The sequence below is a fragment of the Neomonachus schauinslandi genome, chromosome 9, assembly GCF_002201575.2.
Source record: "Neomonachus schauinslandi chromosome 9, ASM220157v2, whole genome shotgun sequence".
Taxonomy (NCBI): domain Eukaryota; kingdom Metazoa; phylum Chordata; class Mammalia; order Carnivora; family Phocidae; genus Neomonachus; species Neomonachus schauinslandi.
In genome coordinates this window covers 32,770,286-32,792,349 of record NC_058411.1, presented here as the reverse complement: position 1 = coordinate 32,792,349, position 22,064 = coordinate 32,770,286, and the positions used below count along the sequence as shown (strand labels likewise).

At 55.4% G+C, this 22,064-nt stretch overlaps 1 protein-coding gene across 1 annotated transcript in view; it reads left to right on the top strand.

The window, feature by feature from the left end:
- PLEKHH1 (pleckstrin homology, MyTH4 and FERM domain containing H1) overlaps positions 1 to 22,064 on the top strand; it is a 38,315-nt gene that overhangs the window by 11,856 nt on the left and 4,395 nt on the right. The window contains exons 3-23 of the mRNA XM_021679517.1: positions 312 to 461; positions 2,753 to 2,836; positions 4,306 to 4,387; positions 4,477 to 5,237; positions 8,429 to 8,507; positions 9,158 to 9,249; positions 10,828 to 10,978; positions 11,195 to 11,337; positions 12,210 to 12,320; positions 13,220 to 13,306; positions 13,645 to 13,806; positions 14,734 to 14,814; positions 15,180 to 15,362; positions 15,734 to 15,842; positions 16,627 to 16,739; positions 17,302 to 17,478; positions 17,786 to 17,883; positions 18,359 to 18,536; positions 19,301 to 19,456; positions 20,539 to 20,639; positions 21,387 to 21,528. Coding sequence (XP_021535192.1) covers positions 312 to 461; positions 2,753 to 2,836; positions 4,306 to 4,387; positions 4,477 to 5,237; positions 8,429 to 8,507; positions 9,158 to 9,249; positions 10,828 to 10,978; positions 11,195 to 11,337; positions 12,210 to 12,320; positions 13,220 to 13,306; positions 13,645 to 13,806; positions 14,734 to 14,814; positions 15,180 to 15,362; positions 15,734 to 15,842; positions 16,627 to 16,739; positions 17,302 to 17,478; positions 17,786 to 17,883; positions 18,359 to 18,536; positions 19,301 to 19,456; positions 20,539 to 20,639; positions 21,387 to 21,528 — 3,240 coding nt within the window. The remainder of the gene's footprint in view (positions 1 to 311; positions 462 to 2,752; positions 2,837 to 4,305; positions 4,388 to 4,476; positions 5,238 to 8,428; positions 8,508 to 9,157; positions 9,250 to 10,827; positions 10,979 to 11,194; positions 11,338 to 12,209; positions 12,321 to 13,219; positions 13,307 to 13,644; positions 13,807 to 14,733; positions 14,815 to 15,179; positions 15,363 to 15,733; positions 15,843 to 16,626; positions 16,740 to 17,301; positions 17,479 to 17,785; positions 17,884 to 18,358; positions 18,537 to 19,300; positions 19,457 to 20,538; positions 20,640 to 21,386; positions 21,529 to 22,064) is intronic.

The following is a 22,064-nucleotide window of genomic DNA, read 5'->3' as shown; positions in this document are numbered from 1 at the left end:
AGTGAGCAGCAGATATCTGTGCCACAGTGAGGTTGAAGCAGTTTCCCTCTGGGCTGTTTGTCCTGCTCAGCTTGTCCCTGTTGGGGCCCCCAGAGTGAGATGGCCCAGTACCCGACCGTTTCTTCCTTGTCAAGTCCTTAGTTTGCCCAGATGAGGCTTGATAGATGGTCATGGAATTATTTGGCTCCACCTGTTCTGGGTGAGGGCTCTGCCTGGGAATCGTGGGCTGGGGCATCAGGAAGGGTCCCAGGGCAGGTTAGTGGCCATTTCACACACACATGCCAACCCTATATGGCGATGGTACTTTTAAGGTGGGTGTGATGGAGGAGAAGGTGAAACTGTCCAATCTGAAGAATGTGGACTCAGCAGGCAGCCTGCACCGGAAGTACCAAGAACTGCTGAAAGCCACGCAGGGCAAAGATGAGCTCATCGGCCAGCTGCAAGCACAGCTGGAGAAGCAGGTAAGGGCTGATGCGCTCAGCACCATTGCCCCCTGCGACTGAACAGAGCCCCTCTGCTTGAGCCCTCTGCTGGTGGGGAACATGCTCCCTCATGCAACTGTTCTTTCACATGGAGATTTAACTGTTAGAAGGTATGTTAGGAGCCAGGCAGGGGATATAGTGGGGAGAGGACCGGGGAGGCAGACTGATCTGGGTTTGCATCCCCTCCCCGCCACGAGCACCTGCTGTTCTCTGACCGCAGGCAAGTAAGTCACGGATTCTCATTTACACAGCTGTAAGGTAAGGGTCATAATACACCCTGGGGCTGTCCAGAGAGTGAACTCAGGTAGTCTATGTATAGTATCAGACATGAGGTTGGTGTTTGGTCAGCAGAGCCTGTCCTCCTCCACCCTGGCCTTGGGCCCTGCCAGCGTAGTATTGGAGCGGCACGGAGCTGGACCGTGAGCCTCGGTCAGCTGGTTGGCCAGAGTTTCTCAGTGAACCCGAGTAGGCAGACACGTGGGTGCCCAGGAGAGGCCATGCCCAGCGTTCCAGCTTCGTTAGCCCCTTTGCTCCGGAGAGGGCATCTGAAACATCACTCTGCCAGTCCCCTGTGCCCGGCCTCCTCCCTTTTACAATCCCATTAACTTCACCCCGATGCTGTCCCTTCCCTCTGCCCTCAGCCTCACCTCCCCACTTATCCCCTGGCGCCCGAGCACCATCATTTCCCACAAACCACCTCACGGTGTGGCCAGATGACTTTTCATTTTCTGCACATGAATTCGCCCTGAGGTGCCAGCCGGCCCTAGGAGTATTTCCCCACCATCATGGGCAAACTTGGAATCATCCATTGGCATTCTCTGAACATACCAATCATGCGATGTGCCTTGGTATGCTCTGGGGCACCCAGCCTGTGTTTCTGAAACATCGTGGGAAAATACGATGTCCACCTGTGAAATCTCTCATCAGTTATTCTTTGACTTTGGAGATACCTTGACCTCCTTTTTTCAGGGGTTCACAGAAGTGGCTGCATCTGGGGATTCGTGGGCAAAATGATTCCTGCTAAAGCTTAGATCAGAAAAAAAATCGTTTTCCAATAATAAAAGGTCAGAATAGAAAGAATGCTGTTCTGCAAGCCAGCAGACCTGGCTTTAGGTTCAGCGGTGCTGCCCACCCTGACAGAGGCAAGTCACGTCACCCTCTGGGCCTCCGTTTCTGCAGCCACATACAGACCTGTCAGACGAGGTCAGGGGTTGGCAGACTTGTTCGGTAAAGGGCCAGAGAGGACATACTTTTGGCTCTGTGGGCCGTGTGGCCTCTGTTGGCAACTCTTCAGCTCTGCCGTTGCATCAGGAAAGTAGCCCTAGACAATACGTAAGTAATAGGCATGGCTGTGTTCCAGTACAACTTTCTTTATAAAAAGAGGTGGGGCGGGGCGGGGGAAGTGGGGGAGAGGAACCAGGTGGAAGGCTGGATGGTGGCCAGTTTGCAAACCCCTTCAACTGGTTGTCCTTAAGGTCCTTCCAGTATTCCCTGTGAACATTTCTTGTGTATCAAAGGACAGCATTCCACTTTCATTTTGTTTATTTAGCCTAGCCCTGATTTGTGGACACTTAGGTTATGTCCAGTTGTGCGTCTTTGGCTTAATCAAATAATATTGCAACTAATGATTCCTGACTAGTGGGTTTGTCAGGTCAGCGGTATATACATCTAAAACGTTGACAGATATTATCAAATTGCTGCCCAAAAAGGCTTTGCCAGTTTCTAGAAGAGGGGTTGTTGTCAACAGCCTTGACAATTTGGGATAATATCAAACTTTTAAATTGTGTTGGTCTGATAGTGGAAACAATGTCTGACTTTTATGTGCATTTTTAAAATTAGTTAGGTTGAACAGCTTTTCATGGGTTTCTTTCCCTTTATTTCTCTTTCTGTTGACTTCCTGTTCATGTTCTTTTTGCATGTATTTATTGGTTTGTTCATTTCAAATTAGCCATACTTATATAAGTCATCTGTGTTGTAAATCATCCCCCAGTTGGTCTTTTGATTTTAGGGGAACTTTTGTTTGTCATATAGTAATTTATAGTGACGGTTTAGATTCATTAGTCTTTTTTATTCATGGCTTGGGGGTATGTATCATGCTGAGGAAGGCTTTTCCCACTTTAAGAATATTTTTTTAAATTCATAAGTGAGTTTCTTTTTTTCCATCCGCCCCCCGCCCCAGTTGCTTGATATTCCTTCTCCGGGTTTCCCGCCTCCAGTCATTCACTCCACTGGTGATCACTCTGATGAACTAAGCCTTCCCTTTCTTGCAGAAGCAGATGAGAGCTGAAGAAGCAAAAGTTGTCCAGGAAAAAGCTGCAAAGATCAAAGAATGGGTGACCCTGAAGTTAGCAGAGGTAAGTGGAAAACTCATCTTAGGAAGCCTGGAGTGGACATGCGAGGGGGGTCCCTCCGTCCCCCAGCATTTTTCTTCCTCCTGTCTGCGGGGCCTTGACTGACCTTCCTTGTGTTAACCATTTGTCCTTCATTCAGCTTCAACACTGAGACTCGTCGCTTCACTTTTCCCTTCCTCCTGTCGCCCTAGAGCCCCTGATCGGCTTTGTGTTCGGGAAGGCGCCCCGTCAGTCTCGCCCTGAGAGCACACACGCCCTACATCCACCCTCTGCACTTGCCCTTCGTCCTCTGCGTTCTTCTCAACTGGTCTCCGTGGTGGTGGTCAAATACACGTGTCATTGACCCTTTTCCCCATTTTTACTGTACAATTCAGTGGCATTAAGTACATTCACAATGTCATGCAGCCACCACCACTGTTTCCAATACTTTCGTAACCCCAGACAGCAGCTCTGTGCCTAGGACTCACTAAGTCCCTGATCTCTCCATCTCTCATCCCCCAGCCCCCGAGAGCCACCGTCCTGTTTCCCCCTCTAGTTTTATGGCCTCACTTAGGAAAGCTTGGGGCTAGAAGCTGCCATGCTACTAGCAACAAGAAACAAAAGCAACCTCTTTCTAAACAAAAGGGAAAGGAATTGAAGTTTGGAAAAGAACAAACATCAACTTCTCTTCCTCTATCCCGACACAAGTGGTTCATGCCTGCACGGGTTATGGGGTCTTTTTGCCTCCCCGTCTCCTGTCACCTACTAGACTATGAGCTCTTGGGGTGCAGAGCTCATACCTGGTTTGCCTCCATATTTGCTGAAAGGTGCTCAAAAAAGTGGGCTGGATTTCCTTCAGAAGAAAATACAGCAACCATGCACGAGGGTGTTGTAGACAGTGTGTTGAGTTAAAGAAGCCAGACCCAGAAGTACGTACTGTATAATCCCATTTATACCAAAATGGGTACAACTGAGCCACTGTGTGCAGGGATGCATGCCTGGATGATAAAACCTGGAAAGCAAGGAAGTGAGTCTGGTACACTTAGAAGAGTGGTTGCCTTCCGGGGGAGGAAGAAGCATGTGACTGGGAAGGGGCGAGCCCAGGGTTGTTGGCAGTGCCGGCAAATTCCTATTTCTTGACCTGGGTGGTGGTCACATGAGCGTTCACTTCAGAGTCATTTGCCAAGCTCTTCATCGATGTGGTATGCAGTTTCCTGGGTATGAATTCTAGTTCACAGTTAAAAAAAAAAATGGTATTTTAGAAAAGAAGGTGCCGGGGCTGCCAAATGGAATTCTATCCCAACCGAAACTGGTTAGCACAAAGGAAAGGGGGTAGGTCAGGGCTCCCTGGGAGGGTCAGCCCTGGATTGCTGGGGCACCAAGTGTTCTTTTTCAAAGATTTGATCTTTAAAAATGATTTTAATCTTGTTTTGAATTATATGCCCGAACCTGTCGGCTAAGTATTCTAAATCTTTATTTTCCTTTTTGCCCAGCTTGAGATGGAGAATCAGCACCTGAAGAGCAGTAATCAGCACCTGGTGGAGCAGGTGGGAGCCCTCCAAGATGCTCTAGAAGGTAAGCGGAACAGGCTGTGCCCGTGCGTGTCAGGGTGTGCGCTGAATTGAGGGGGCTCTCACTATGCCTGTTCTTCCCCCCAACCACAGCTCTTCAGATGGCACCTTCGGGGAAGCTGCTGGTGGCCGCCCAGGAAACCCCAGAGCAGGATTCTGCCCCTTCAGGGCCAGGGGCGCAGCCGGTAGGGCAGGACAGTGGTCCCCAGGCCCAGGGTGCCCTGAAGGCCTCTCTGCCTGCACCTTCCCCAGGTGCTCTGCAGAGCAAGGACTCTGGAACTAAAGAAGGAATTTCCCTGGAGGATTCTAGTTCCATCGTGGTCCATCCTGGGGAAATAGCAGAGGCCAAGACCCTTCCACCTCATCTGGGAAGGGAGGGCTCTCCCCGCCGGTTGTGCATGAAGCCTCGCACCCACAGACATGGTTCGGCTTCCTGGGGGGAGGGCCTGGTCACTGCTCAGGGAGGGACACTCCCTGGGACGAAGAACTCTGCCAGGGAAGGTAGCCCGGGCTGCAGCCTCACGCTCCCAAAGGTGCGGGTCCCCAACACCCCCCGGGACAGCATCCAGCTGGTCAAGCGGCACTACAGCCAGCCCCAGGTGGGCCCTGAGCGCTTCAACCACGTGGTGAGCATCGAGATTGGGACCCTCTCAGCCCTCCACCCCTCCAGCCTTCCTGAGGCCGAGGCCCGAGCCGAGCTCCGGGAGGAAGCAGAGAACGTGGAGATGGAGGAGCCAGCCCCAGCGGGGAAGAAGGAGGAGAGAGAGAGCCCGAAGGCCCCCAGAGCTGAGCTGGAGGAAGTGGATTTGGGCAACAAACCCCCCACGCCCCCCCTGCACCGGTTTCCATCCTGGGTAAGAGGCAGTTTGTTTGCTGGGCGAGGGGCAGGGGGCAGAGCGGCTCAGGGAGCACAGACTCACATGGAGCGCGCCAGGAGGCTCTGGGCCACGTGGCCGACTAGCAGGGACTTGGAGTGATTGCATGGTGGCTGGCTCTCCTTTCGTGAGCATGTGCCACCTACCAAGCTGGGCGCTTGGTGCACATTTTCTCATCTAATCTTCTGGACTCTGAGGTTGTGCAGTGTGCTGGTACGGAGCTCAGGTCTCCGAATCAAACCACTGGGGTCCAACTGCTGATTGTGTGACCCTGAGCACGTTACTCCACCTGTGAGGCCCGGTTCCCCATCCGTGACTTGGGGATGACAGTATTTTATCGGGTCGTTGCGAGGATGGAGTGAGCAAGCAGGCAGGGCCTGCGGCCGTGGTTCACAGAATCAGAAAGGGCTGGCTGTCATTACCTGCAAGCCTTCGCCTCCTTATTGTAATACTGGACAAAGGACACGATGGCCGGTGGCACTGCCTCAGAATCAGGGATCTGGGGTTGGGGACACTGAGGAAACAAGACCAGAGCCCGGTGATGGCTACGCGAGGTCATTCTTTATTCTCTTCATTCCGCTTTTGTGTCTGTTTGGCATTTTCCGTGATACTGGGGGGTGGGTGGACCTGGATAAGGCTGCACAGGTCAGTGTGGAGGGTGAGACAAGATTCGGGGTGTGGAACGTGTAGCTCAGGGCCCGGCACGAGCGCAGGACCCCGCGTGTGTGCGAGCCGAGAGGTGCTGTCTCCACAGACTTGCGTCCTTGCCGGCGGCCATGGAGCAGCTCGTGAGGGGCTGGGCTTTCGAGGTGGGCCTCGCCGCCCCCAGACCCGGCTCCAGCCTTCTGGCTGCACTGCCTCTTGGGGGACATCAGAGAGCAGATGTCCCTTCTTCCTCGTGCTCAGACCCCCGGATGCTGCTATGGTGGGAGACCTCTGAGTGTCCGGCTCCTGGCAGCACAGGGAGGGCGTCCTTGGGGGCCGTACTTCAGGGCGACACCGCCTTTCATTTTCACTGCTGCCCAGGAGACCTGCCTTTTCAGCAGCACCTTGCCAGGGGCTCCGTTTGCAATGCTGGCGGCCCGGGGAGCCTCAGCGCTACAAGCACATGGGCCATGTCTTAGCAGTGCTTGCTGACCAGCCCTGATGGCCGTAAGGGGGCCCGATGGCCGGAGACACAGCCACGCCTGGGAGCGGGGCCGCGGCGGGGGAGGCCTAGCAGGTCTCCCCGGGCCGGTCCTCAGGCCTTATGCTGCTGCTGCCCTGTCCCTGAAGCTCTGGGGTCATGGGAACGCCACATGAGATGCTGCCTCCCAGAGATCAAGGGTGAGGTGGAGGGGCAGCGGGCAGAGAAGGAGCGAAGGGGCAGGCGGGGCAGCAGTGGAGCGGATGTCGGCAAGGAGGGAAGGGCCAGGCCAGCCTGGACCACCGTCAGAACCATCCCTCTTCTCTTTCATTGTTGTAACTACAAACGCTCTCGAATCCTAAAGCAGAGGTGGGCAGTGAGGGAGGATTCGGGTGAGGGATGTGACAGGAGGCCTCAGCAGGTGGTACCAGAGAAAAGTGCTGCTCACTTCTGCCATTTGGCCAAAATAGAGCCGTCCACCATGATGCCTCCGAGGAGTTCTTGTGTTCTGCCTGTACATGTTGAGTGTGGGTTGAGGGGAGGGGGAGAGAGACCCAGGAGAAAAGGGAGTGAATAAATACAGAAGATGCTTCGGACGACACTTTTCCTATGGGACATGGGCTGAGCCGTGGGGGTGAAGGTGTGAAGGGTGTCGGGTCTTCCCACAGCCCCTCCCTGCTCTCAGCTGGGGCCCGGGACCCAGCAATCGGCCATACCAGCTAAGGGGGAGTTGTCTCCTGTTCACAATCCTCATTGCAACTTGCTCCTAAAAAAAACTCCGGTAGGTGCCCACCCTCTCTTCTCAGGTGGGACCATCTGAGGGGAAATCAAGACTGGGAAAGGAGAGAAGGACATTTCTCAGTCAGAGGGAGTCAGGTATACTGATCTGCCAGTTCAGAGCGTGCAGAGCCCTTTTTTGGTTGATCCTCAAAGCAACCTTGTGAGTTGGGCAGTGGATAACTTTTGTGAAACACTCCCACATCTGTTTTGCCTAAATCGCTCAGGCTTCACTTGCATGTCCTCTGTGAAGTTAGAGGCCTGACCGTGGTTGAATTCCATGATCAGCACTAGCAGGAATAATCCCCTCCTGGGACCCCCTTCCTCGCTGCTCCTCTATCTCTTACCTCCCACCATTCCGCTCAGCTCAGGGGAGGTCCCATCCAGCCCTCCTTCCCCCACGTACCCAGAGCTGCTGCTCCCTTCTGGGGGACACCCCAGTAGCACCCCACAGCCCTTCCAGCACCCCCCCAGCCCCGCTGCCTCTCTGAGCCAACCAGGCCCACCTGCCCTAGTCCTTGCGACTCCCCTGTCCCCTGAGGGGGTCTTTTTTTCCCCTTTACCTTGAGTGGAGAAAAGAGATGGGAAAAGTACCTGCGGGGCCTCTGGGTTGTTTGATCAAACCCATTAGAAAAGCTCCCTAGGCCTGTGGGCCTGCTTCAGACCCAGGAATCCCAAGGGGTCAGGGAGGAGTTGAGGATGGGGTTCTCGTCCGTGTGTCTTCTACAGCAGGGTTTAGGGTCCTGGGTGAGCTTAGGCAGGCTTTGCAGGTTGGGCCTAACCATGAACATCATGTTGTTACTGTAGGAAAAAACTGTGTCCCAGTTTCCAAACAACAGGCTTACAAAAGGGCATGCCCTTGCCACGAGGCTCCCACTTCCTCATTATCAGCACCCCAGCTTTGAGGGGTGAGAGCCTGAGGCCCAGGGCCTCTAAAATGGGTACGATTCAGAGAAACAGGTCACTGACCCCCTCCTCTTGAACTTCCTTGCCCCAACGGAAGGGTGGAGGCAAGCGAAGGAATGCCTGTCTGTTGGATGCTAATTATGTTCCAGGTGTCAGATGTTTACTGACAGGTGAGCATTACCCCCACGTTAGCGCTGAGGAAAAGGACACTCAGATGTAACTTGCCTAGGATTACCCCAGCAATAATTGGCCAAGGCTGGATGTGGACCTGCGTCCACAGCCATCCTTCTCCCTCCACACTCAGGAGAGGCTGGGCTAGGCTCTGTGCTGCGCTCTGACCCTCTGGGACCTTCCATTCCAGGAGAGCCGGATCTATGCTGTGGCCATGGCTGGCATGAGGCTCTCAGATGCATCTCCCAGAACTAATGCCTCCTGTTGTGGTGAGTCCCAAGTGAGCCCCACATGCTGGACAGGGTGGGCATGCAGGGAGAAGACTCTTAGCAACACCCAGGGCCAGTGTCACTCAGCACCCCGTTCCCTCCCCCAACAGGTGAGTTCAGTGAAATCACACAGCCGGGCTACCTAGGAGGGAAAAGGAAGCTGTGCATGTTTCGCTCATCACTTACAGGGTGGGCATGGCCTTTAACAGGATTGTAGCCAATTACAGAGCTGGAAGGGACCTTAGAGGCGGGGCCCTCCAGCTCAGCCTCCCACCTGCACTGGCTTCCGGTCTGTAGTGCCCAGTACTGGGGGTGGGAGAGCTCCCCAGTGCCTTGATTTAGATGAGCTCCCTGAAGGAACCGCATCCCTACCCTCTGGCTTCTGAGTCAGCTGGCCCGCCACTGAATCCCCCGTGATGTGAGCTCCAGAGTCTCACGGTTCATAATTCACCTTCGCAAGAGTGGGACAGAAGAAGTCCCTGGCCCCCATCCTAAGGACAGCCACCCCACCTGTCACCTGGAGTGCTCTTTCAGGGAACACTATCTGCGTGGATCTCCTCCTCAGTCTGCCCAGGTCTCTGCCTCCCACAGGCCCCTGAGTGAGTTATGGCACCTGAGTTGATCTCATCCCTCTTCCCCACCCCCTCCAGCTTCAAGCCCTCCTGCCCTTGCGTCCCCTGGGCCTTTCTCTGGCCTTGTCTACAAGAATGTCGCCGTGCCTGTCTACACAGCCCTGAAGGGGGTAAGAAGCTGCTGTCTGTGGTGGGGGTGTTCCATCCAGGAGGCCCCTTGTCCATGTAGTGGCTCCAGTGGGGCTCTAGGGTCAGGCTTCTGCACACACAGGACTCGGGGCAGGGAGCTCAGCTACCATTTATATGTCATTTTATTTTTAGTATTTATTAGATTTTTATTATAAAAATTGTATGTTTACAAAAATTTGAATCCATATGATCGTGGGCAAAGTGAAAAGCTAAATGTTAGACCTACCCCTGCTTCACCTGTCTTCTCCATCTTTTTACATGTCTGTCCTGGGAGGACTCCTTCCAGAGTATTTCATACGTGTTCAAACACATATTCCCATGTATACTCTTATAATATCTCTGCGTATTTTTCTTTGGTTATTAGTTGGCACACGATATTACATTAGTTACATATCTCTGTATTTTTTAACAAAAATCAGCTGTAACTGCAACATAACGTTTGCATACATATTTTCGTCTCCTTTTGTTACTGGTTTTTGCGGCCAAAACAGTAATACTTTGTAAAACTTTTTATAGAAGAATCAAAGAGCCAAAAGTGAAATTTTCTTTCACATTGCTTTTCCCTAATTTCTAACCCCGGAGGCAACTGTCATTCATGGTTTGGTGTTTATTCTGTGAGGCTCTCTCATGCATTTACCAGTGTACTGACAGATACTGTCTGTGTCCGTGTCCATGTCCCTGTCTCTCTCTCACGCACACGCACAAACACGCACGCACACACCCGTGCGCATGCCCAACGAGGATCATAACATACATGTCCTTCCGCCCCTTGCTTGTTCGCACGACCGTGAGTCCGATCTCCCGGCCGCACCTCTGTGCACAGCTCCGCTTCCTCTTATAGGGCCGTCCGGGACCAGTTGGTGTGGATGCCCCATAACTACCTTAACCCGCCCTCCACTGATGGACAGTTTAGGTCCTATCTCTGTTTTTCTCTACAGTCAGTGTTGTGATGAACATCATTGCGCAAACACATCTCTGTGCACTTAAGTATCATGTATGTGTATTTCCAGAGGACAGAGTTCTAGAAGGGAAATTTATGGGCGAATGATAGGCATGTCGTAAATTTTGGCAGGTAGTGCCAAGTTACCTTCTAAAAGCCTTTATCACGCTACAGAGTATCTTTTCCCCCGCACTTTCACCAACTGTTGAGATAGTCTTTTTAAATGTTTGCCAACTGAGATGGCCTGTTTCCTTATGGGCATACTACGTTTAAAGCGACTGTCTCGGGCTTGGCCCGCAGGGCATTCCGGCCCCCTAGTGGCAGGAGGAAGGGTCACAGCAGCCGCGTACTCAGCCTGGATGGGGCAGGTCCTTTGGGGACCAGAGAGGATGGCGTGTGGGGGGCGGGAGGCCTAAGGAGAAGGATGGAGGTGAGGACACGAGAGTAAGGTGGAGACGGAACAGTTGTCTGGAGTGTCCCAGGCAGATGATGGCACCCATGTGCCCCGACAGGCCGTGTTGGCCACACCCCGGGCCCCAGGAGCAGGAGTACCAGTGCCCACAGGAAGGGCCATGTTCTGCAAGGTGAGCTGCAGTGGGGGAGGGCACCTGTCTTGCAGAGAGCCACGCAGATCAGCACCGTGCCTTTTGTGGACGAATCCTCTGGGTCCGATGATGACCGCAGCTCTCAGGCGAGTTTCCGAACTTCGGTCCCCTGCTCTGAGTCCAGGAAGACCAGCGGACTGGGCAGCCCCCGGGCCATCAAGAGAGGTACAGGGGAAGGAGCAGGAGGGTGCAGGGCAGCAAGCAGCCCCTCTCCTCCTCCCGTGGGCGGGCTTATCCAGGGCCCCCTGCTTGATTTCTGCCCATGACCCTCAGCTCCAGACTCAGAGGTTCCGGGGTCGGTGAGGAAGGCTCCTGCAGCTCCTAGGCTGTGTAAGCTGGGGAGGTCTGGGACCCAGGCCTTGACTCCTCCTCCCTTGGCAGGCGTCTCCATGTCCTCGCTGAGCTCGGAAGGTGACTACGCCATCCCACCGGATGCCTGCTCGCTGGATAGCGACTACTCCGAGCCAGAGCACAAACTGCAGCGGACCTCGTCCTACTCCGCCGAGTGGCCCGGCCTGGGCGGGGTGAGCCAGGCAGGATGCGAGCCGGCCTCCAGCAGAGGCTGCCTGCCTGGAGCCCTCAGCCTGAGACGAGGGGTCCTGGGGCATGGTGAAGGCGGGGGCGGGGGGGCCATGACAGGTGCGAGGCGCCAGGGAGTGGGCTGGGGGACGGGCAGGTCCCAAGTCTGGTACACACAGACCCTGTGAGGAAGGAGAGGGCACCCAGTGAGCTCCTCATCAAACCGGGAGTAGCCAGTGGGCTTTCCCATGGCAGCCCACCAGCCCCACACGTTTCCATGTGTTCTCACCCTGGAATGCTGAGAGCGGACATTTACGGGGTTCTTACAGAGTACCACGCACCGTGCTCAGTACTCTTCACACCTTGTCTCACGCGTCCTCACCATCCTCTCAGGATGAGGACCCCATTTTCTGGATAAGAAGCCCGAGGCTCAGAGCCGTGCTGCAAACCCACATCCCTCATTCCCCAGCCCTCTGCCTCAGCCTGGCTGATGTGTCCCTTTGTCCCCAAACCTCCCCCTCCCTTCCTGCTGCCTACCATGGCCTTTTCCTCCCCTTGGCATGGCTTTGAAGGGAAGCTGACTTTTCCTTCCAAGGCCATTTTGGTCTGGCTCTTCGGGATGCCCTCCCTGACCAGCCTTTCCCTCATGCAGCCCCTGATGGGGCCATCTTGCTTTATGCTAGTTCTCTCTGAACCCTTAGCAGGGCATGTAAGTGAAAATACATCCAGTAGCTTCTCAAGAATTTGTTTTTAATTGACAACAAAGCAGTAACTCAACGGGGCCATTTTGGCTTGTATGACATCTACAAACCCCAAGTGATTCCCCTTTTCTGTCCACTCCTCTCCCTCCCCGCCCCGTACTCTCTCACCCCTGCAGGAGTCATTGGAGAAGTCAGGCTACCTGCTAAAACTGGGGAGCCGGGTGAAGACGTGGAAGAGGCGCTGGTTTGTCCTGAGACAGGGACAGATTATGTACTACAAGTCCCCGGTGAGACCCTTCTCCCCCAGGACAGTAGTCAAAAGGACCCCAGCCCAAACTCAGAACTGTGCAGCAGGGGCTAGAAGAAGGGTCGGTGGGGCCCATGGCCAGAGGGCAGAGGTCTGGCAGGTGGGGAGAGGCGGCCTGGCTGGGCGCCGGGGGCTTTGAGCCTCACATGGGACCATGAGGCTGGTCACTGGTTCTTGGAGTGAAATCAGGCACAGAGCAGGGAAAGGCAGTTCTAGATGAGTTGGCTTGGTAATTCCTTCTTACTTCAGAAGTTGATTTCTTTGAATTCCTGGTCCCGTAAAAGAATTGTTCCCAGGTTGCCCTCACATCATCTGGGTTGTTCTAACAGAGAGCCCATCATCTCCTCCACCTCCTTCCTGTACAGTTTGGAATTAGGGAGCCTTGGATGTTGAGATCTAGTTTGGCAGGACCTCCTTGGGGAACCAACATTCATGGTATAAAGAAAGCGAAAAGGCCATGTGTCTGGATTCCGGGCCTGTATCACTCAGTGAGTGGGCATGCTCTGGCTGATAAGTAAGGTGTGCGGGCACACTGGGAAGGGGAATGGTGATGTGTATGCCACTTATTTGCCACACTTGGTGTAAAGGATGTAGTAGAAAGAATTTAAAGGCTTTATGGCTCAGTAATAACATGGTGGCTTCTGATCCAATGTTAAAGGCTCAATCTGTACTTTTTGAGGCCTGGGTCAGACCCATGTCTCTAATCGTTGCTCCATCTAGCTAGAACCAGGATCCAGAACAAGTTACCCATCATACCATAGCCCAGGAAAGCTTGGGAATCACTTTCCCCTTTGCCTGTGGCCTGGATTAAGATCTGAGGGAGAATGATGTGCTCTGGGAAGGCTCCTACCGTGTTCCTCCCCATTCTTGTCTTTACAGAGTGATGTCATCCGGAAACCTCAGGGTCAAGTGGAACTGAATTCCCGTTGCCAAATTGTTCGAGGGGAAGGTGCACAGACATTCCAGGTGGGCAGGCTCTTACCAGCCAGCAGTTTGGACAAAGAGGTGCTGGGTTTGGATAGGACTAGGATGGAAGCAAAGCTGGGGCAAAATGAGCATGTGTTAGAGACGTGTGGACGTGACTCTAATTTGTGAGTACCAGGAGGGAAGAAGAGACTGAATGTGCGAGACAGAGTGAAGGTAGCAGAGACAGGGAGAAAAGAACAAGGGAAAGAAGGGAGGGAGTCCCAGGGTGGGAAGAAGGAAGGCCCAGTGGGTTCAGGGATCTGTGCCACCTCAGAGCCCGGTCCCTGGCATGCCATCCTGCCATCTCCCCGCCCCCGCCTCCAATCCCTCCTCCACAGCTTATCTCTGAGAAGAAAACCTATTACTTGACGGCGGACTCACCGGGCCTGCTGGAGGAGTGGATCCGAGTACTGCAGAGCCTGCTGAAGGTCCAGGCCGTGGGGCCTCCAGCCCCGCCGCGGGGTGGCACCAAACCCACTGTGAAGGGCTGGCTGACCAAGGTAGGAGAGGGGCTGGTGAGGAGGACTGCGGGCCTCCCGAGAGGCTGGGGAGCCCTAGGCGCCCGAGTGCGGCCCTCCTTACAGCCCGTCTGCAGGACTTGGCTCACGGGATTGGCGGGTGGGCCTCAAACACGGTCTGACCACTCAGAGTGTCAGTGAGTGAACACAGAGATCAGGGTTGTGAGCACCACAGCTGTTGTCAGGACAGGAGGGAAAGGACCTATTTTGAGGTTATTAGGAGTTATTAGGAGTTGCTGCCCACCCCCACCTGCGCCCAATAGTGGGAAGCCGTGAGGTAGGCGAGGCAGGTGTGGCCACTCAAAGACGTCAGATGCCAGGCCTGCCCTAAAGGTGTTTGAGATAGGACTCTTCTGGCTATAAGGAGCAGAGAAGTACTTGTTATCCTCAAGAAAATGGAAGTAAACAAGGAAGCACATGAACTAGGCCAGAATGCCATGAGGAAGCAAAGCCACTTGTGTGAGCAAGCTCGGTGCTCTTGGCTCTCTCTCTGCCTCCACTTTCAGTCTGCGCTTGAGTCAGTCTCCTCCGCCTTTTGTGCACCTGCTGTGCCCTCGTGATTTACGTTTGTCTGGGGGCTTTAGCCTTCCATGCATGGCCTTGCCCCCCCTCCTCAGCATCCTTACAGCTGTGTCAGTATTCCTGGGACAGGACATCTGATTGGCCTGGTTAATCTTTTAATGGCGTGTGGTGCAAGGATGGATGGGGTGTCACAGGGTACACGCCACAGACCCTCCATGTGAAAGGGCCGGTCCTGTTAGTAGGGCACCTGGGTGGCATCTCCACTAAGGACCTGAGTTTGACCAGGGGTTCTGAGACCTGCCTTCCTCTGGCTTCTCTTTGGCAGTCCTGGATTTACTTCTGGGATTACCTGGTTCTAATCACTTGGTCTTAATTTCTGTCTTATAGGTAAAACATGGCCATTCCAAGCTGGTCTGGTGTGCTCTTGTTGGGAGAACCTTCTACTACTATCGAAGTCATGAGGACAAGGTACTTCCTGGCTTCCTGACAGCACCCACTCTCTGCTTTCCCTAGACCACATTCCTGTGGCTCCATGTCCTTGATGGAAGGCCCCAGCTTTTCTGTTGACCCCACCTCATGCCACCACAAATGTACAGAGCTGGCTGGGTCCCTGTAGCCTGAATGGCCAGTGTGCATGGCCCACAGGTTCTACCCGTAGGGTCTGTCTGTGCTTCTCCAGGCAAGCCTCAGCCAGGGAGCTGTAGTTAACCCCCCTCATTCCACGACCTGACCACATCCATGACTCCCAGCCCAACAGGGCCTGAGGGTTCAGAGAGAGGAGGCTGCCCTGCTCGCTGCTGGCTCTCCCATTCATGGAACGCTCCTGTCCACAGCGACCCCTGGGCCATCTGCCTGTGCGGGACGCGCGCATAGAGGAAGTAGATCGATCCTGTGACTCAGACGAGGACTACGAGGCTGGAGGAAGCCGGCGGTTGCTCTCCTCCCACCGCACCCTGGCGATCCACCCCCCAGAGCACAGCCCCACCTACCTCCTCATTGGCACCAAGCATGAAATGGTAAGCGAGGGGGCTGGGCCTCCATGGCCTGGCTCTGTCCTGTGATTCCCATCTTCCCTTCTCTCTTTCTTTCCTTCCTGGACATTTTGGCAACTAGCATTCCCTGATTGGGACTATTCCTTATAGTGAATTCCCTCCCAGGGACCAGTGTCTCTCCACTGGGACCATGAGACAGTGCTGATTCAAGCTTAGAAACTTGGGTTCATGTTGCCTGATCCCAAGTCTTTCCTCTTAGAGACTGGTGGCCTTGACTTGTGCCAACCAGACTAGCCTAGGCTCACCCTGGGCTTGGCCCCTTCAAGGAAACTTCTCCGGAGCCCTCGTCTCCATTTTTTCCACTCCAGTCTTGGATGGCTTCCATCCCCTTCTAGGACACGTGGCTGTACCACCTCACCGTGGCTGCAGGGGGCAGCAGTGCTCAGGTCGGCACTACCTATGAGCAGCTCATTGGAAAACTGATGGACGGGGAGGGAGACCCCGGTAAGGCAAGGGGGGCCATCCCTGCATGGGTTGGAGAGTGGTGGCTGGGTGATGGTTGGTCAGAAACCCAAAGAAAGCATTTCTGTACCCCGAAGCTGTTTTAAAACCGTCTAAGCCATAGAAGGACATTCCCATCCGAGCTCCAGAGCCCCTGTTTCTGGTGAAGATACTGAGGTGACCAGGCTGTATCTGGGGGAGTTGATTTGGGAACAGACTTTCCAGTGACCCAGGTCAATGTTTTACTTCGCTCACTCTGGGTTTGCCGGCTGGGCCAAGGGTTGAGGAAAGAAGGTAGCTGGCGCATAGTAAGAGTTTAACTCATGAACGAAGCCTTCATTGGGATTAGACTAACCCAAGTGTGGGGTGTTAGCTCCCGATCCTCAGGACCCCGAGGAACTAACGGCACACGCCACACACCCCTTCCCTGCTCCCCCGAGACTTGCCGACGTCAGGCTGATGTGCGCTCTCCATCCAGACCCGACCCCGCAGGGAGGGACCGCCCTGCACACACACGCTTGTGCTCAGATACCCACAGCACACGTATTCACCCCTGTTGCCGCCCTGCAAGCAAAGCAGTAGCCACTGCCTGTGAGCCACGCTTGTGAGCATGCTAGAGGCAGGGGTGCCCTGCGTGCCCCACCCTCTGTGGGTATAAACCCAGCACCACTCTGTGTCCGGACAGTCCGTCCTTGTCTTCCTCACAGATCAGGAGGGGGTGGGGGTGGGAGGCAAGTGCCCTCACCAGCGGTAACCGCTTCCGCTCTCGGTGCTGTGGTTCGGGCAGATTCCCCTCTCTGGAGGCACCCCATGCTGTGTTACAGCAAGGACGGGCTGTACAGCTCCCTCACCACCCTGCCCTCGGAGGCCCTGCAGACGGAGGCTCTCAAGCTCTTCAAGGTAAAATGGGAACGGAGCGCAGGCCCACCAGCAGGTGCCCCCTCTCTGTGGGCCAGACTCTCCCCGGAGCAGTTTGCCCACCATGGGATGCCGGGCTGGAACCCGTGCGGGTAGGGGTAGCTTACAGAGGGATCTGAGTGGAAGGGAAAGAGTCCCCCCGGGTCCTCGCCGCGGCCTGTTACGGCGGGGAGGCGTTCACGGCTTCCTGGGGAAGAGCCAATGAGACTCCCCTTGAGGCACTCCCCTCCTCCTGGAGTGAACAGCAGGAAGGGCCAGGTTTAGGTTGCTTCTGAACCTGAGAGAGTCTGACCCACTTTGTGTCCATCTGAATATTCTCTTAAAAAAATGGATGTCTTGCTTATGTAACGGACACGTTTAAAGAAGGCAGGATGCTTATCCCAAAGTAGCGGGCACAGACGCCCTCAGGCAGTGGCAGTCCTCCCTCTTAGAAGGTGAACCAGAGCGGCCCTGGGGGGACAGAGGCCCGGTCCGCCCACTGTCACCAAGGACACTAACCGAGGGGCTGTGGGTCTGCCCGTGCCCACCATCCTTGCCCGGCCAGTCCTGCCAGCTCTTCATCAACGTGCCCGTGGAAGCAGCCTCGGTGGACTACCACGTGTCTCTGGCCCAGACGGCCCTGCAGGTCTGCCTGGTTCACCCCGAGCTGCAGAGCGAGATCTACTGCCAGCTCATGAAGCAGACCAGCTGCCGCCCGCCTCAGAAGTGCTCTCTCATACAGGTGAGCAGCCCCGGGGCAAGCAGCCGACCGGAGCCACGGGGGGACTGCAGGGGGGTGGGGGGGGGCAGGAGGGGGGCGGGGGGGGGCTGGGCAGGCACGCTCTAAGCGCGGTAGCCCGTGGGCTGCCTCCGTACGGCTGTGCCTGGTCGGATCGTGTGATGGACGAAGCGTGACCAGGTTGGCCATCCTGGCGGCCACAGAGGGTTGGGGGGGGAGCCCTGGTTTGGAGAGTGCTGCGGGCTCGGTAACTCAGGGCTGTGCCGGCTGCAGAGCCAGCACCCGCCCCATGCTGCCTGTGCTCCCGCAGTGCTGGCAGCTCCTGGCTCTGTGCGCCCCACTCTTCCTGCCTCAGCACCACTTCCTCTGGTACGTCAAACAGCAGCTCCAGCGCCACGCGGACCCCAGGTGCGTGAGCGTCCTTTCCCGCTGCCCGTGCATGGGGAAGAGGGCCCCGGGGGCGGGGGGGGCCAGACTGGCAGGGACCAGGCCGCCCTGCCCCTGAGGCTGGCACGGCGGTCACGGAGACTTCGCTCGTCGCTGTGTACCGGAGTGGGCACGTGGAGTCTGGCCATGCCTGGGTGGCTCTGCACACCAGTCCGTGTACGCATGCATGCTTTGTGGGTGTCCCCAGATCATCCCCACATTTTCATGGTCTGTGGCCCCGTTCTGGCTTCTGGAGAAAATATCTGTGTGAGCCGCCTGCAGCAGATAGACCCTGAAAGACAGATGAACACCGCAGACCAGAGCATTCGGGGCTTTTCTTACCACCGGCCCCGCTGCAGATGGGGTCTTGGCTGGGTCAGGGTCAGCGGCCAAGGGGTCAAGGTAGCAGGGATGAGTGGATTCCCTGGGATCTTCTTTCTTCCCCCTGTCTCTTTAGAAATGAAACTGGCCAGTATGCCGCCTACTGCCAACGGGCTGTGGAGCGGACGCTGCAGACTGGGGAGCGGGAGGCCAGGCCGTCCCGCATGGAAGTGGTGTCCATCCTGCTGCGCAACCCCTTCCACCACTCCTCACCCTTCAGCATCCCCGTGCATTTCGCCAATGGGACTTACCAGGTGAGGAGGCCGCGCTGGCTTCCCTGTCCTTGGTCCTCTCCTATCCCTAGCCCAGAGAACACCTTTGGGCCAGGTGGGTGCTAAACCTCCTTAGGCTTGGCAGCTTCTTTTTTTTTTTTTTTTTTTAAAGATTTTTTATTTATTTATTTGCGAGAGAGAATGAGAGACAGAGAGCACGAGAGGGAGGAGGGTCAGAGGGAGAAGCAGACTCCTGGCTGAGCAGGGAGCCCGATGCGGGACTCGATCCCGGGACTCCAGGATCATGGCCCGAGCCGAAGGCAGTCGCTTAACCGACTGAGCCACCCAGGCGCCCAGCTTGGCAGCTTCTTAATAGGCAGACCAGCAGAAGGGTGGACCTGGGATTTGGAGGTGGGGGTGGGACCATGAACTTTGTGTGGAGGGAGAAAGGAGCTTGAATTGCAAAAGTGCTTCACTGTTTGGCACCTGGGACGTAGATCTTTCGAAGCCACTACGTGAACAGGGAAGCTGAGACATTGACCGAGAAAGTGGCGGGACCAAAGGCCTCCAAAAGCGTGGCGGCAAAGGGGCAGCAGAGTTGCTGACGCCAGCTTACAGCGGGCGGGCTTGTCCCTGAAGCATGCACCCTCTGCACGTGACTAGGGAAACCAGCTTCCTTCGGCTTTTGCCTTTGCCCTTGCTCCTTGCAGCCAAGCCTTCCCACCTTCCAGACTCACAGCCCTCCACTAGCCCTAACGAGCTCCTCTCCGGAAGTTTCCTCTGGGACTAACCCCTCTCCCGTACAGGTGGTCGGTTTTGATGGCTCCTCCACAGTTGATGAGTTCCTCCAGCATCTGAACCAAGAGACCGGCATGAGGAAGTCCTCCCACTCTGGCTTTGCCCTCTTCACAGACGATCCTTCCGGCAGAGACCTGGAACACTGCCTGCAGGGGAGCATCAAGGTGATGGCTTCCCCACTGAGCCAACTGAGCCCCTCCTGGGATACCTCCAGGCTTCAGGGTTTGGACGGTGGGGAAAGAGCCCCTCTGGTGGGTGCCTTCCTATTCCACAGACTGTTAGGTTGGGAGCCCAAGGTGCTCCCCTGGCCAGAATCTGTGTCATCCGAAAACCTACCTGTACAGGCAGAGAAAAGTTGTTTTTGCCCTTGTCTCTGGAGAGAATATCCCCATATCCCCCACCCCCGCCCTCGAGGGGCTGTGCGGTATCCAGGGGAAAAGCTGCTTCTCAGCTTGGTGTAGGAAGGACAGGGAGGCTCTTGCCCCTATACACACGCAGAGGTAGACGGCCATCCCCCTGGACCTGCTGATATGTGTTGTGCACTGCACCTCATTCTTGCCCTGGGTGCCAGGGCCTCTGCCGTGCTTACAGGTTCAACCACATTTTAAGCAGGTAGATCTATGTGGCGCGTCTACAAGTGAAAGGCCCTTGAATGGGATTTAAGACCTATCTTGTCTGTGGTCTGGGATTAGTGCCATGGGGGATGTTAAGTGTTTGTGGGAATGTGTTGTAGTGTTGATGAGTATGAGGGTTTTGGTTCCGTGTCTGTTCTTCCTATGGCAACAGGACAAAGGCTCCTCCAGTCCTTTACCGTTCCCGGAACTACTGCACGCGGGTCCTCTTTGTAAACGTCTGCATGTCTGTAAGGCTCAGTTACACAGTAGGCCTCCGGGTGTACTTGTTGAAGAGAATAGTGGTCGGTGGAAGGGAAATGGAGCTGGTAATAGGAGGCCACGGTTTTTGACGGAGGCCTGCCTAGCCTCTGGGGAGGCCCCCTCAGGTGTCAAGGCCAATGGGGGGCAGCATCTCAGGCTTTCTACTCACGCCATGCCCAGGGCTCTACCGCTCTGTCTGGGGGGTCGTTGTAAGACACCTCTGGTCCCAGGCGCGTGAGGCCTGCACGGCAGCCTCCTGATGGAGGATAGTCACTCGACTCTGCCCTGCTGCTCTCCCTGGGTCCTGCCCCCGGTGGGACCTGTACCCCTCCTCAGGGCCTTTTCTGACTGTCCTCTCCTGCCTGTTTCAGATCTGTGATGCCATCTCCAAGTGGGAGCAAGCCCTGAAGGAGCTGCACCCTGGCAAGGCCGAGGGTGGCACACGTGTTGTGAAGCTGATGTACAAGAACAGGTCCCGAGCGCCGCCCGAGGGGGAGGGGGAGGGGGGCACCCATCACTCGCACCCTCGGGCCTGTGCCGGGCAGAGAGCGCGTCTGCAGACAGCACTGTGTTGTGGGCAGTAGGTGGTGGCCCAGGCTGGCTCTGGTGATCCTCGGTGAGACCCTGGGTAGCTCAGGCTCTCGGTCCCTGAACTGCATGTACACACACACACACACACACACACCTGCCAGGGAAACGGACCACCCTTGTGGGGTGGCTGCACGGGTTCCATTAGAAGAGTGAAATTTTGTATGAGCGCTAGATATTTAAGGCTCAAGAATAAATAGCTCCTGTAACAATTCCAGGAAATACAGAAGTAGATACCATGATTTTTTGTCCATTTAGATAAGAAAATCCCATCCCAGGTCTGTCTCCAGGCACATGATTTCCAGTATTCTCTTGGCATCTTGAACTCCTCCAGTTCCCTGAGAAGCTGTGGCTCCGGGGAGCAGACCTCCTCAGCAGACCCAGCAGGGCAGTGGTGCGGTCAGGTGTACTCCGGGCCGCTGTTGCTATGAGCGCTCACGGCCCTGTGTCGGCCCTGTGTCGGCCCTGGGTCGTGCTTAAATTTTTCTGGAGGCAACAGAAAATAGGCTCACAGATGGTATAAAAAGAGTAGTTTCTTTCTTTGGAAATCAAGATAAACAGATGCCAAGATGACCTCATCCATTTGGGATCCCAGCTGAGTCTTGGCTGCTTCTCACCGTCTTCCCTGCAGGCTGTACTTTCGGAGTCAGGTCAGAGGGGAGACGGAGCGGGAGCGGCTGCTGCTGGCGTCCCAGACTAGCGGGGAGGTAGTAGCAGGGAGGTTTCCTGTCAACAAGGAGCTGGCTCTTGAGATGGCTGCCCTGATGGCCCAGGTAAGGTTCTGTTCAGGAACTGGGAGGATCAGGGCACCATCTTTGGACTCACAGGGGGCATGTAGCACACAGCCTGAAACAGGAGACCGCAGACCCTGCGGTGCCCGAGGGGAGGGCGGCCTGGCTGTCTCTGGCTGTGGAGGGAAGCTGACTCCTCACCATCACAGCCCTTCACTGCAGATAGAGATTACATGCAGAACTCTGGACATGGAATGCAGAGCCCTGCCCTTGAGCACTGGCCACCTTCCCACCGTGAGATCTTGGCAAGTCACTGCGGTGGTCTCTGCCTTAGTTTCCTTCTCTGTATACCGAAAACAAAAATGCCTCCCTGCCCTCCCCCACGGGGTTGTACCATGTACTTCAGTATGCTACTGAAATGATGTATATCGCGTAACAGATGTGATAAGATTTGTACTTACAACTGTAAAACATTGTAAGTAGAATCAGGAAGAGGAACGTACATTTGGACTTCCACTCTTCTCCCTATTACCTTTAGGAGGCTGTCTTGCCAGAGGTATCTGGGATGCCCTCAGGGT